The following is a 16,336-nucleotide window of genomic DNA, read 5'->3' as shown; positions in this document are numbered from 1 at the left end:
TTAAATGTAAATATGGATCATTACAAATATTTATTTGGAAACAGATATACAGAAGCAATAATCTGTACTTATATATATATATATTCATTCAATTTCATTTTCTCTTTTTAAACAAAATTTGCCTCTCAAACATCAACTCAAACTATTAAAATCACAATGCTTCCCACTATTGATGAATAGACAGTCTACCATTGTGACATCTTATTCACATGTTAAAAATGTACAAGATTTTTACAGTTTATTTAGCCTTTCCAATCAATGTAATTAGCTAACTACTTGCTAACACAACAAGAGCCACACATACATTTATCCTGCTCTGTAAAATATAATTAGACAAGGTAATCAACTACATACATGAATAATTAAAGCAGTTATCATGAAAATATTGTGTTCTCCATCTTTGTATTTATACAGTGCAAAATCTCAAAATTTTGCTCTAACTTTGTAATCTTGTAAGGAAGTACAAGTATATCAATTAATTTGATGGCATATTCTAATTTGTCTTCCGACATGGAATTTCTTTAAAACTTGATGAAAGAATGTACAAAATATTTCCTAATAAAAAACTCACTCTAAATACCTCCAAATAGAAATTAAAAAATGAAATAAAAAATCTATACATAAAATTCATTTATATTTGATTTGATAACCATTCTTTCAACAAGAAACCTACATTTATAAACATCCTAGTTATCCATGCTTGAATATTTGGAAAATTATTTCATGAACATATGTTCTTAGTGATTAAAAATTAAATTACATTTCACTGTATCAAAATAATTTCCCTTCAAAAAAACTTATTTATGAAACTTTAATACAAATTTCTCCATTCTATGGTTCAATGAATATTTCCCTGTTGATAAGGAACAAGATCTCATATCAATATTCCCCACCATATTTCCAAGTTTCAAACTATCATTTGAAAGTAACTTTCTAGCCTCGCGATTAATGGTGCTGCATAGCCAATGATGAACATTTCATTTCCCTCATTTACTCTCAAACGCAATGAGAAACTTTACCATGGAATCAGCAGCAAATGCAATGAGGTATGAGAATATGACACTTCATCATGTCACCTTATCATTATTTTCACATATGTTTGATTTTAAAATTTCACCCTCACTAACAGTTGCATTGGCAAGCTCAATAGTCACTGTTGACGTATTATTCTGTTGATCAATGCCTCTAGATTTTGCAACAGGAATGTTTGTACAAGAGGAGAGAACAGGAGTTGCATCTTGGTGGGTTTCAGCCATTGACAGAGACGATGTACTAGGTTCAGCAGGAACCTCCATGCAAGTATTAGATGGAACGCCCATTGTCAATAGTGATGCCTTTGATTCCCTTGCAAAATCTTTGGGTTGCTCTTTCCCCAAATGACCCTCCCCTGGTATTTCTGCTAGACCAGCAACTACACTCAAACCAACTCCTGATACACTGACTGACGTTGAACCAGGTTGGACCACTGATGGTGCTTCTATAGGTTCAGGTTGCTGCAAATGTACATTCTCTGCTACTGAGATAAGATTAGTAGCAGACAAAGCCCCTACCTCTACATAACTCTTATCTTGCAAAGCACCCATTACATGGATGTTTCCCCCTTCACTAACAGCCTCTCTTGCAGGTTCAATAACACCATCACTTGGCATACCATCCTTAGATTCATTATGCACAGCAATAATGGGATTCACACATTGCCTTATGACATTTGGTATTTCACTGGTGCATCCTTGAGCAAACTTATCAGTATTACTTAATGATGCATCCATTTTTGGACTGACATTTTGCATTACAATATTTTCAGAAAGAATCATTAGTTTATTATCAACACCTTCCTCATGGCTTGGTATATCTACTGGGGCAAGGATTTTTTGTGAAAATATTTTTTCCTCCGATGGCTTTTCAGACATGTTTGATGTGCTTGGTACGTGAGAATTTGCACTATTTATTGAAGAATTGCCATCAGAGGAACATCCATTACTGCTGCCTAGACTTATGGCCATATTTCCAGCTTCAGCAGTAGTATTATCGTGACTAACAGCCACATCTGACACACTAGTACTTGGGCACAATGTTTTGTTTTCTAAAGGAGAAACCTCTACCATTGCTTGCACACTTTCACTTGGAATAACTGGAGCAACTGGAGCCAGAGGCACTATGTCCGGTGATTTGGCAGCCTCATCAGCATGATTGATTGCCTTAATTGGCATGTGTGACTGATGCACAAGTTTGGCTTGAGGTGGTGCTGGGTCACTGCTGGTCTGTACCAGCGTAACTTCACCACCAGAACCATCTGTACTCAATACCATGTTTATTTGATGGGGTTGGCTTTGCTGAGAGAGAATCCCTGTAGTTTTTTGTACAGTATCCACAGGAAGTAAGAATCCAATCTGCTGTTGATGAGGAACAACTGAGCCTCGGTCAGCAGAAAAGGCACCTGATACCATGTGGGTGGTTGTTGGGGTACTCCTCACAGCTCGTGAAGGATCAGATTTTTTCTTCAGGATACCAATCCTTCCTATCTTTCCAGTTGAACCCATTGTCTTCTCAGGAGTTTCACGGGGTGCTTCCTCTTGTGGGATTGCATTCATCAAAGTAATTTGAGGAGCTGCCGTCATCCCCGTGCCATCTTGTGTCAGAACGAAGCATTTGACTGCTTCATCAAAATCAGCCTCTCGCATGGCTAATGGCATGCCCATCTCAGATGAAGGTAAGGTTACCAGAACAACAGTTGATGTTCCTGATGGAGAAGTTGCATCAAGGGGAACCTCTCTCATAAGAATTGGAGGCATTCCATCATATGAGGCAGCCTGCTCAGAAGTCAAACCACTTTCGTTATGCGTGATTTCTTTCTCCAATTTAGGGAGAGATGCACCAATACCTACGGGCATACTAGATGAGGTCTCACCATCTGCACGTGAAATCACATTACTTCCCATTGTGGGTGATGGCTGAGAAACAAGAACACCTATTGTAACTCCATCTTTGACTAATGTTAATCTTTGCCCTGAAATATCATTTCCGTGCAGTTGAGAATTAGGATCAGCCAATAAAACTGGTATTTGTTTGGCTATATCCATTAAGGTAGTACCATTAGCTGTAGTTACTGCAGTCAATTGGCCAGTATTGGAGTCTAAGGCACAAGTAGCAGCTTCCTCTCCTCCATAATGATCCAGTTCTGCCAACTGACCAGTATAAGACTGTGCCACTTCAAGGTCTCCACTGATTATATCAGGCAAAATATACTCATGCACAGAATGAGAGACATCATGAATCACAAATGCACTGCAAGAATTCCCGGCATTTTCTTGCCTGTGACTCGGATTCCCATTGTCAGTCACATCTGTCATGGTGTCATTAAGACCAAGTGAGGCAGCAATTCCACTGGCAACATTTGACAGGGCCTCTGCTTCAGATGAAGGTACTAAGGTAGGTGCCTGCAACATACCAGATGTTGCAATGACCTTTTCTCCAGACTGTAACACAAGAACAGTATGCTCCTGATGCGATCCTTCCTCAGAAGAAGTTCCACTCCCTTGAATGTGAAGTACAGTTGACCCTGATTCAAGGATCCTGGGGCGCGTTTTCTTTTTCTTACCATCTGGCAGGTTTTCATCTTCCCCATCTAGTTGCCTAGCTATTTCTTTATGACTTGATCTGATGTGAGCTTTAAGGTTTATATTCCTGACAAATGGTTTCCGACAATAAGGGCATTCATATTTCTTTTTCGTGGGGTCTCCATGCAGATTGGCTTGAATATGTCCTTGCAGAGCCCCATTACTCTTAAAGCTTGCATTGCACACCTTGCACACAAAGTCTCTTGAATTGGAGTGATTGTTTCTATGTTTAATGAGCAAACTCTCACTTAATGCCACATAGTCACACTGATCACATTTAGGAAATTGACAATTCCTTGGAGGAGGCACACCGTGCCTGGTGTAAAGGTGGTAAAGCAGTAGATTTCGTTTACTTGCCTTATGGCCACAATGCTCACAAATTCTAGCATCAATTTTTTCCATGTGGACATCTTGAAGATGTTTCCTATAAGAATAATATGTTTCAAAATTAATTGGCTCCTCATTGGTCCCACAAGAATGACAAAGCCATGGCCCCGTTGTATTTTCAGCCCCTGATGGAGGCTTCTGCCCCTCAGGATTAACGAACTCACTCAAAGGTTCTGACAAGGCCCCCCTCTTAAGAACCACTTTCCCCTTGGATGCATCATTTGACTTCACAACCACATAGGATACTTTGGATCTAACCACCTTTCCACTGTCTCCTTCAACTGGAGCAACAGTTGGCTTTGCATGCCCTCCTCGCTGCATTATTTTTAATTTTATGTTCTTATTGTCTTTCACAAGGTTAGGGTATTTTTTGAGGACTTCGGAAATTATCTTGGCGTGGTTGGATAAGTTGTTTGGTTTGGTCGAGCTGCAAGAAATAGAGCACTCAGTTTGGGATAGAATCTTGGAAACCTCTTTGGGCTCCTCCTTGACAGAAACATCAGTTGTATTCTCTTTCCCCTCTGGTGATTCCGCTTCTAAAGTGAACCTAACACGTTTTGAAGGAGTATCAGGCATATCCCTAGACACACGACTCTTCAAAATCGATTTCTGTGGGTGTCCAGGAGATGTTTCCAACATTGAAGACCCTGATTCAGATGGACAGGATGGACTTGGAATAGGTTCAACAACTTCCACATGTGAAACATTTTCTGTCACAGTCATTGACTCTTCAACAGGGGTAATATCTTTATCTTCCTCCTCTTCATCATCCAAGTCAGCTACAGGAACACTATCATCAAAGTCATCATCCTCAGTTCCTCCTTCTTCTTCATTATCAACAAGGTTTTTCCTCAGTTCTTGTTCCTTTTATGAGATAAAAGAAAAAAAATTAGACTACATATAAAATAAATAAATCGGCAGAAATTACTTTAAATAAATGATTAAAAATATATTTAATGAATTCACTTCAATTTCAACTGAACTTTTACCTAAATGATTTACAGTGACCCTTGAATGAACTGCTTAGCATTGAAAAAACAAAGAACAATGAAATATTAAAAAATCATTTTCCATTAGAAGAATTGGCAATAATGATTCAAAAATAAATTTAATTTAAAGATATCACAATTTAACACAAAATTATTTTTGGAATTTATTAAGCCTCTCTTCTATCAATGTGATATAAAATAGAGGTTAATTGATCATGAAAATTAGAAGGCTTCTGATACTTTTATTTTGGGCAAATTATTTTTAACTTCCAAAACATTAAAATGATTAAGCATCAGACACTAAAAATTAAATAGAATATCATCCACATAATTATATTCTATTGATTTCTTAGCTTGTCAAAAAAAATTCTATTGATAAGGAATTTTAATTTAGTAATATGGAAGAAGTTACCTGAAGATACTCCTTAACTTCTTGGATGTCCACCACTTTCCCTTTTTTTGCATCTGGTCCTTCTGATGGAGACTGGTTGGCTGGTCTTTTATGGATAACTGTTTTGCGCAGCTCCTCAAAGGAAACTGTTGGTTTAGCAGGTGAGCTTGCAGGAATTGGAGTACTGGTGCGAGGCTGCTGAATACCAGGAGTCTCCTTTGGACGCTGTAGTGGCTTTGAATCATAAGATATGCTGTCAAAAGCACCAGAAAATCCTAACTCTTCTCCTTCTTCTTCCTCGGGCCACTCAAATCTTGTTGGTCGGGGAGGCTCTTCACGAGAATTACTGTCAATATAAAAATTACATTTAGCCAACAAAATCAACAATAGTAAAAATGCAACTGCCAGATTTTTAACACCAAGAACTCAAAAATAAGATGCACTTCACTTCATGTTGATAATAAAATAACCATTATAATTTTCAAATAATGTTTCATACAGTTAGACCCCATTTTTGCAATAAAAGTACTACAGAGGACTTCAATATATTCAACTAACTCAGTTTAGCACTGCAGGATTTAGGAATGATTACTTTAATGCTATGGATAAGTCAATTTAGTGAGAAGTCACTTTTTGTTTATCAAAGAATTTCATTGTTTAACCACAGTAATTACACAGTAAAATTAGCAACAAAGAAAATGCACAACATTATTTTTAGTAGCAACTAACATAGCAAAAGAAAAAACAAATGTAAACAATAACTAACCATTCAAATTCTTCAACATGGGCTGCCTCATTGACAGCTGGTAATGTTGGAGGAGCACTCCTCCTCTTCCAAATCGGAAGCCTTGAGAAAAATGTAAATCGTTATAGAATCAATTAATGCATATATTTTTTAACAAACTATCACCAGAAATTTAAAACATTTTTTTACTGCAAAGAAAATTTTTACTGAAATCTGTTAATTTGTAAATCAATGATTAAAGAAACAAAATCTTCCATGAATCAACTCACTTCCTTCCAGGCAGCATCTCTGGAAGGTCTGGATCTACCATTTTGGGTACAACTTTTTTCCCTTGTAAATTGTAAGTGATTGGAGGAGGAACTCTTTTATTCTGCGGTTTTGTCACTGGTGGAACAGGTACTGACTGTGCATCCAAAAGCCGTGTGAGTATTGTCATTTTCATCTCTTTGGCAGTAGAATAGAGCTGATTTTGAAGCTCCTCTTTGAATTCCAACCGTCCAGTGTACATGAAGCTAGAAAACAAAGGTGAAATAAAAATATTCAGCATGCTGAAAAACAAGTAAGACCCAATGGAAGATGTTGAAAGAGAGCAATCTACAACAAAATCCCCACAGTACAATTCCATTGCAAATACTCTCATAGGACAAACTATGTTAAAAATCAGGGCAGTTACAAGCAAAGTTTTACACTTTCATTTCCCCAAAAATAGTTCAGCCTTTAACTGTCATAATATTGCATTTATTTACAATTATTTTTCTACAGCAAATAATAAATTAAGGTTGTTTTCCTAGTCAGCATATCAGCTTTATGAAGTTTTCTCGAGTCTTCCTCCAGGTAAGGGGTTCCATGTTTGCCGATATTTCGAAGGTTTTGAAATGAAATAATTGACTTTGTAATTCAACACACTATATTTAAAAAACACAACCCAGGTTTCATCATCTGATGATGACGTTCAACATCGAAACCAGGGCCGGGTTTTTTAAATTAAGCGCGGAATTACAAAGTCAATTATTTCATTTCATGTTAGGTAAATTCCATAAGTTACACTGGAGACAAAAAAATTAGAAGGCTAACTTGAACATCATCCTCGGGGTAGAGGACGATGCTGGAGTCACCTTTGAAGCATTGGGTACATGGAACACCTGACCCAGTGGAAGACCAGAGAAAACTTAATAAAATAATTTCCCTAATTCATCACAATTTTACATGTTCATCGATTTTCCTTGTATTATTAAAGACTCAAAGAAGCTTTTACTAAATGGAAAGAGTTTATGACAGGACTTAAAGTAAATATTTTAATAAAAGGCAAGAAAATTTAATATTAAATATGGAGCATAGTACCTTACAATGCGGAAACTTGTAGGCAAAAGAATAAATGTTGGTGGATTGAAGACTTGACATACACAACGTTGGTTTGAAGGAGGATACATAAAAAGAGAAATGGACAAAAAGAAAAAAAAAACAAACCTTCTACCCATGGCCTGGGGGAGATTGGGCATCGAAAAGTCTTAGTCAGATGTTTTCTAATAATCAATGAATATACGAGGGTCATCCGGAAAGTAGTACCCGTTCGTGAAATAAAGACACAAAAGTAAATATTAACAAACATAAAAAATTTTATTTGAAAGAGGATACTTTAAACTACTTCTCAACATAATCTCCAAGCAAATTAAGGCATTTGTCATAACGTGTGACAAGTTTCTGTATTCCTGCTGCATAGTCCTTCGCCGCCAGCTCATTGAGATACGCGAGGGACCCATCTTGCACAAATTTTTGCATAATGCAGATGGTGTTTAACAATTTCATGAACAATTGTTCGAGAAACATTGGGAAAATGCTCACAGATGTCATCAATTGTGACGCGCCGATCGTTCCTCACGAATTCGTCAACTGAGCTCACCAGTTGGTCTGTAATGACAGACGGTCTTCCCGAACGCTCATCGTCGTGTGTGTTCCCCCTCCCCATGTTGAAGTTGCGACACCACCGCCGAACAGACGACTCGTCCATTACATTGTCTCCATACACCTCCTTTAATTGGCGATGAATATCACATGGGCGAACGTTTCTTGCATTGAGGAATTTAATCACTGCCCTCACTTCACAACTGGCGGCGTTCTCAATTTTTTTAAACATTGTAAACAATCACAGAAACAACACAGGCAATGCTAGCGTCACGCAACTTGGCTCAGAGAAGGCAGACAAGCCACTGAAGCTATCTGACCTCGTCCAGCGGCTACTCGCGTCGTCAGCACTTCATGCGGCACGAACGGGTACTACTTTCCGGATGACCCTCGTATATTCTTTTTGAATGAATACCAATATTAACTGGTCTTCTGCATCCAAAAAATGTATGCTATCTAACTGGAAAAATTACAGGCCATACTAATGAGATGAAGACATTTGTTACAGTGGATATGAGGATATTGTCCACCACAAAATTCATACCCTTCTTGCTCAATTCTAATATAAGAGAGGAATAGTCAATACCCTAGATAATGAAATCTGATGTTCCATAGGTTGTCTACTTTCAAATCCTAGCCCTAACTCATCGGCAATAAGCCTAGATCAACCATTGGCAATACGCCCAGTGAGCTAACACTGCTCATCTCCCCTGTACCCGTTGGGACCGCAACTGTTTCCTCATCATATATGAGAGCAGATGCCATGATGCAGAATACATCGCTTATTATGAGATTTACAGTACACTTAAGTTGCAGCGTCACTCAAATACTATGAAAATCATGGTTTATGGGTGCTAGAAGACCTCATGAGTCAACCAACAGGTATAACTGGAATAAACATAGCAGCTATTGTTTTTCAACATTCAGTTAAATAAAATGTATACAATATTCATTTTAGCTTGAAGATGAATGAGATAATTTAATATGAAACAGCTTAAATTAACTCCACCACCATAGTAAAATATACCTTGGGAAAATAGTTCAATGCTCCCCTAAAATACTGAAAAGATTTAAAATGTTTAGTAGAAACACTTGACAAAAGTTAATCACAGTATATAAATAAAAAAATAATGTTTAGCACCAGTAAGTTGTTCTTTGGCACACCATCAACCTGATTGCCAGATGAAACAATAATGATCTTTTTTAAAGTCACAAGAAAATAAACACTCAATTTTCTAGGGATGAAAATTTCCGTCATCTCCCTAATAGGTGCTGAATAAAGAAATTGGTGTGCAGCTAATTCTATTCCATCCTATTCTCTAAGATGCGAGCAACTGCCCTCAATTAAAAAAAAACAAGTCTCATCATTTGAATTGAAATTAATCTATAGATCTCCATGAAAGTCTTTAGGAGAAAGATCATCCTATTTGTGTAAGGTTTTATGGGCATTTTGATGATTATAATCAAATTCAAAATGAGTGAAAAGAATATGTAAAATAAAAAGACAGAATAATATAAAGTGTCATAATGTTCTAGTTTCTTTATCAGAATCTATTTCTTATTCTGTAATGTCATATATGTTTACTTGTACTTCTGAAGTTTTACAGTACCACGAAGAATATCCACGTAAAAAGAAAGAAAAGGAAATGCGATATTATCCTCGATTTTAATTAATATCCCACTAGCAGTATGGTAAAACCTTCATTAACAGGCCCTTGATCAAAGAGTTGACGATGGTTACAATTTAATCACTGGAATCCATTTTACTCTCTTCATCAAAAAAACCTCAATGTATTTGAACATCTGGTTGTGACTCACATGCTTACTGTTTTCCTTGCCTTTGCATGCAGTTTCTCCACTCCCATCCTCTGGCTTGATCATGGATAGTAGCTCAGAAAAATTTTTGGTGAATTTAATGCTGGTGAAAAAAAATGAATGACCATTCCAAAAATTTTTAATTGATAGCCATAGCTTAGATTTACAGAATGCCTTAATGTACCCAATTATAAGGCTAGCAGTGGCTGATTTCCGAAATAGACCCAGGATCAGGAATTAAAAAGTACAAATGAATAAGTGGTGATGAAGGGAGTGTGGAATCATTTAGATAAGTGGTAAGAGAACTCCTGATTTATGAAACTCATGTTTGTCAGCAATACATGAGGGGGCCCATAAGTACCCAGGCTGACCTAGAGATGACGGTAGTTGTCGGAAAAACATCACTGTAATAGAAAGTATGCAATCTATAAAGCATATGTTTCAAGTTTGAAGACACTACATTGTTTATTATTTGTTGTGCCGCCATCTATAGTGAACGTTTTCAGTGAATATGTGAAAATAAAGAAAATTGGTTATTGTTATGTGATAAAATACTTTTATTTGAAAGGCCTCAGCCCAACCAATATAAAACTTGAACTGGATTCACTTCTGGGTGAGTCTGCTCCAATGTTTAAAACAGTAAAATATTGGGTAGAAGAGTTTAAATGAGGCCGTACGAGCTGTCAAGACGAGCATCGCATTTGTCGACCAAATGAGGTGACGACTCCAGAAACGGTGAAGAAATCCACGAAGTGACACTGGATGATTGTTAACTGAAAGTGTGCGAGCTAGCAGACATAGTAGGCATTTCAAAATTGCAGTACATCGCATATTAACTGAAAATTTGGACATGTAAAAGCTGCGTGCAAGATGGGTGCCATGTTTGCTCACACTAGAGCAAAACCAGTGTGGTGAAGATGTTTCAATCAAATGTTCAGCGAAGTTTCACAGTAATGAAGCAGAATTTTTGCACAGTTTCATTACCATGAATGAAACATGGGTCCATTACTTCACACCCGAGACAAAAGAAAAATCAAAACTATGGATTCAAAAGGGTTTCCATAGAAGGCAAAGACCGTTTCATCTGCAGGCAAGGTTATGGCTTTGGTTTTTTGGGATACCCTTATCCCTGGGGATAAGGGATAATTTTCATTGACTATTTTGAAAACGGAAAAGCTATCAACGGCGAGTATTATGCAAACTTATTGCAACGTTTGAACAAAGAAATCAAGCAAAAGTCGGCATTTGGCTGAGAAGAAAGTGTTGTTTCATCAAAACAATGCACCAGCTCACAAATCCGTTTTTGTAATGGCCAAAAATCATGAAATTAAAGTTTGAATTGCTACCTCATGCACCCTATTTACCAGATTTAGCTCCCCTTGGAAATATTTTCTGTTTGCAAACTTGAAAAAATGGTTCGGTGGTCAAAGATTTTCCAACCATGAAAAAGTGATTTTGGCAGTTAATGGCTGTTTTGAGGAGCAATACAGTTAATATAAAAAGGGTATCGAACTTATCGAACATAAAGAAAAGGGTATACAGCTGAAGGGAAATTATGTTGAAAAATAAACACACTTTTTTCCAAAAAATTAGAGTTTTCTTTGTTGGGCCAGGTACTTTTGGGATTACCCTCGTACCATGCTATTGAAACAGGACACTTATGGAGAAAAGTTGCCAGAAAATACTCTGTCATAACGAAAAAAGCTTCAACCCCTGACCAAAACATGCTAAAAGAAAGAATATCTGTTCTTCTCTGCATGAATACTGACAACCTGAAATCACCTAAAAACTGCCATTGCAGGTAAACCTGTGTTCCCTTGCACTTTGGTTTTTCATTATTTTTAAGTTAAGCAAGAAAATTTCAGGTAGATGAAATTAAGATTACTCCTGACGAAGTGAAAGCTCTCTTGAGAATAGTTCCACTCAGCTCAGTGTGAAAATCTCACCAGTAGTGATAAAACTATTAATTTCCTCAAGTTCCTATTAGTAAAACCAATGGATCAGGGCAAAATGATGGATACTAAAAGATTGTAGGAGAGAAATTATTTGGATGACAAGATGGCTGTGTTGGAGAATAATGATGGTATTAGAGGATACCAGAGGCCAAATGACATTGCAAAACATAACATTTACTCTATTATATCAATATATAATTGGGAATGTTCTTAAGATATAATAAAAATTCAATATCTCAACAATGAGGGAAGAAACATTTACTTAACACCAGTGCACAAGAGTTAGCTCTTAACAATTATTTCAAGTTATTTAATTGACAGGGGAAAATTTCGCTACAACAGATGGTGTGAAGGAAGAGCTCAACTGAAATGGAGGAGATTCTGGAAGTGATGTCCAGTTTGAAAATTTTACAGAAAGGAAGTTGTAACAACTGTTTCATTCCAGGATTTGGATGACAAAGATGAACACTAAGTACAAGCCCCAAATTAAATCTATGTGCTCCTAGAATATGTTGATGTTGTGATCAATTTCATTCACACAAATTCACATTAAACATTGTAAATTATAGAAAAAAAAATGCATGCTAACTTCCAGGTGAAAATTATTCAACAATTGGATTCTGAACTCTCAAGATGAATAAATTGTTGAAAACCAACAGCATTACACTTTTGCAGTTAAGTTATCTGGATCCCTTGCATTATTGCCTCAACCGAGAGGGATGAGACTCTCCACATGCTACTAGGAAGGATCAGAATACATCACATCAGATTCACAGCACAACTTTACCTCAACATCAGTGCCCTTCCCACACATCTATTTGATGGTGTTGATATAAGTTTAAATTTAAACTTTGCAAGTGTTACCTAGCATACTGAAATGTCATTTGATGGGAAGACTGCTAATGCTATGGAATTTATAGAACCTTTTTCCTAAAGTCTAGGACTTTAATAAATAATACTTCCATGTAAATAAAAAACATATCCTCATCAAAAAAGCAATTTCAAATTGCTTTCAATTACAAAGACATACCGCACTCCATTAAATACATGACAACATTATACTCACTTAATAATTGGCAACACCACATCAGGATGGAGCTCATTTGGCATTTGCAAACAGTTAGGTTCATGGTTCCCAAGCTTTTCTAAACCAAGGAAGTATTCAGTACAAGTATTTAACACGAGACGGTGCACCTTAAAAGAAAAACATTGTATTTAAATAAATTCATTTATAAAATGGGAATAATTTTGCAACACAATATGTCCCATATAAATTAAAAATGTACCCATATGAGACAATTTGTGACATAAAATGCAATATTAAGGATTATAAATATCATAGCTTCACAAACATCACAAAGCAATTCCAAAACTGAAACATTATATAGAGTACACATTTTGCCAAGTGACTGATAAACGTTACGCATTATTTTTAGGAATTGAGGCTGTATTTTAGCAACAACAAGCAACAATTTTATGCGACCAACACTTAACCCTTCAACTTAACATTAGCCACAGGTTATTTTGCAATGAACATGTTTTTTCTAAACTGGTCATGGAAATATACTCTTAATCAGGGCAAGATGATTTCACATAATGAGAAATCATAACATTAATTTTGCTTTAACAGTGAGAGCCAAGTTGTAATACATAAAATATAGTCATTTGAAAGAGTAGTCTGAAAGAATTAAAGTTTACAATCATCCTCCTGCGTGCCGACATATTTTTATATATTTTATGTAAAGGAGGGGTATGGAAGATGCGTAGGTATTGTGGCAAGCTAATGATACATTGTACGTAGGAATTGATACGAGCAATGCATATTAGATGGAAAAGTGAATGAAAAACATCAAGAATAGGGATTTTTTTGATACAATGGGCAATAGAAATTGAGACTAAGAATAACATCATGGTAGGAATAGGATATACTTCAAAACTTTTTACAGATCCTGAAGCTCGATCATACATGCCTATGGATCCTTAGTATTCTAACTAAAATCGAGCAGTTTTTTAAAGAAAAGTAGTTCCAGCAAAACATTTCATCAAACTTTCTGATATGGCATAAGTGGCACAAGATATGACATACGATGGGGTAAATACCACTAATTAAAATTGTCTTATAATAAGATAGCAGCTATTTACGGCGGCACAATTCTGGTTAGCATTCTAATCCAAGTACTTCATAAGTAGGCTTACCTTTAACTTGGCTTCTCCTGAAAATTTCAGCGTCAAATCACAAAAATTGCTCTTCGCAAAAGATTCTTGTAGCCTCTGCAGGAAAAATATGCCCCAATTGTCCACCTTCAAAAGCTTCAATGATAATGTGTCCGACATTATGAATGCCTTTGCATTATCGAGCAATATACTTCATCCAAACCTACAAAAAAGACGGTTAGGGCTTAAACACATTGTAAATTAAACGAGACCAAACATTCGGAAATTAAGTCAAATCCTTTCAGTAGTAACATTAGGATTCTAAATGCTCTTAATACGAATGTAAAAAAATCAAGCAGCAGTTACCTAGCCGTGCCACCAACGCTCCGTATTTAATCATATACATATTACAAATATTTACACAATGCTTACATAGTTCCATATACTTTATAATTTTACTCATTGGACGAGAATGTTATATTTGGACAGTACAAACTTCACAGCATTAGCTGTAGTACTTACAAGATGTGAACACGTAACTAAAAGCAAGGTCACCTTTTATTCCAATGTTTTAAGAACAAAAACAGACTATTGACATAAAATATCAAAGAAGGTTCTTCAAGTGATGTTTAGGGTTTACAACTCAATGGGACAGCGGTATCACTATTTCAAACAGACCAGGGTATTATTCTCATAAATATGTACCAGCTCCATCTCTTAGCTAAACCGTGATGTCGACCGAAATATTGAACAACTGTGTTACTTTGCTTCCTTTAAGATGGCAGCACTATTAATTCCATCAAGTTCCCCAATCGTAACAATTCGTTACCCGTATGTTAAAATGCTTAACGCGGCTAGCCTAAGTATTGCAATAAATAAAGCTGCATTTGTAACTAAAGTTGAACGATTTGAACAAACATGTTTACCAATAATAACATAAATAGCGTGTCATGAGATTTTTCCGGAACGAAACATCGACAATGAAATTAATCTATTTTATTTCGATTAATTGAATATTTTATACTGCTAAGATTATAACACAAAATGCAATCACTTTCATAGCGTCCCGTACTTTAGTTTAGGTCCACCGTCTACGTCACTAATAACAGCTTGGTACCTGGATAACTTGGTATACGGTAACACCTAATCGGTGGGAAACAATTTGTCTAGTAAATTATGACCACTCTCACTGATTATCAGCAATTTGTAGGTTATAAACTGTAGGAGAGTTTCTATAATCAGTAAAATATGGGAACAATGCATGACATTACATTTGCAATCAAAGTATTATTGAGTAGTTATTTTACATAACCTGACTATTAAGCTCTCACAATGTCACAGTGTTAAACGTGTACAGCCAGAGCATATCGCAAGAAAATAAAAACAGAAATAATAGAGATACTAGACTCATATAATGATGTAGACTTTTTAGAACATCATTGTAAACACACCGATTCGCTTACATGCAACTGAAGAGCACAGTTTTAGAAGGATGCAAAGTAGATGACGAAAAACCTTCGAGCGTATTTAATCAGGCACATTTGTTAAAACCAAACAAAATACTGCCAAATGATGTAAACAAACACAGTATCACAATAAACAATATGAATGGTGATCTCCCATGATTGCACTCGTTCAATTAACTTTGAAGATCAAATGAAACAGGACTCGTGGTTTTTCCCCAACGTAATCGATGACGAATACACTTTTATTAAGAATACTATAAAATTTAAGAGCTTCCAAAACTACACTAAAATAAGCCACACGGAATCCATCTTCCTAAAACAACACTTAGACATTGCTTCTCGTCGTTCACTTGTTATATTATGGAGCATCATGGTTGCGTTTACCTCGTTACCTGCTGAGCATCTGTATGTGAAACAGTTTGGCAAGAGCAGATTAAATAATTATACCACTAAACGTAGAAACCATATTTCTGCAGCAGACTGGAATGAAATGCTCTGAGTTTGGCCTAGATTTTGATAGGACCTCACTGATACTAAAGCGCTGTCGTCGGGTTTAATTCCTGCGTCGCGATACTCACCATTTATTATTAAAATATTCTTGTTGAAATTGTGTTCAATGCGGTGAGGTATATTGTGCGATATAAAGTAAAAGGTCTAAATAGATATTAACATACCATGAAGCGTCACTAATGGCGTTTTAATCAATTATGCGACAGGAATGAATTATTTTATTGAGCCTTACTGATAATGACAGTTGCTTTGTGTGAATATTACCCGAGGAAACCATTTATGTTTCTTATTTAACTTGAAAACAGCTCACGTCCATGATACTCAATAAACGTGACGCTAAACACTATATTGATGAGATCCGCAAGATCGAATCCCCCTCCTCAATTACAGTAACAGAAACCCGCC

At 36.3% G+C, this 16,336-nt stretch overlaps 1 protein-coding gene across 2 annotated transcripts; it reads right to left on the bottom strand.

The window, feature by feature from the left end:
- Positions 1–28: 28 nt before the first annotated feature.
- On the bottom strand, positions 29–15,729 carry LOC139694997 (uncharacterized). Of its 2 annotated transcripts, none has more exons than XM_071593564.1 (7): positions 15,419–15,729; positions 13,998–14,178; positions 12,868–12,995; positions 6,399–6,641; positions 6,151–6,231; positions 5,406–5,730; positions 29–4,868 (listed from the first exon to the last, which is right to left on the bottom strand). In XM_071593564.1, the coding sequence occupies exons 2-7, from the start codon at positions 14,133–14,135 to the stop codon at positions 1,068–1,070; spliced, it is 4,716 nt and encodes a 1,571-aa protein (XP_071449665.1). In that variant the 5' UTR covers positions 14,136–14,178; positions 15,419–15,729; the 3' UTR covers positions 29–1,067. The 2 variants fall into 2 exon arrangements, with proteins under 2 accessions (XP_071449665.1, XP_071449666.1); XM_071593565.1 differs by lacking the exon at positions 15,419–15,729 and adding an exon at positions 14,478–14,671.
- Positions 15,730–16,336: the final 607 nt, after the last annotated feature.

Source organism: Hetaerina americana, unplaced genomic scaffold (genome assembly GCF_022747635.1).
Source record: "Hetaerina americana unplaced genomic scaffold, ioHetAmer1.1.p SCAF_6, whole genome shotgun sequence".
In the NCBI taxonomy this organism is placed as follows: domain Eukaryota; kingdom Metazoa; phylum Arthropoda; class Insecta; order Odonata; family Calopterygidae; genus Hetaerina; species Hetaerina americana.
The sequence above is the reverse complement of the archived record's forward strand: the minus strand, read 5'-3'. Positions and strand labels throughout refer to the sequence as shown.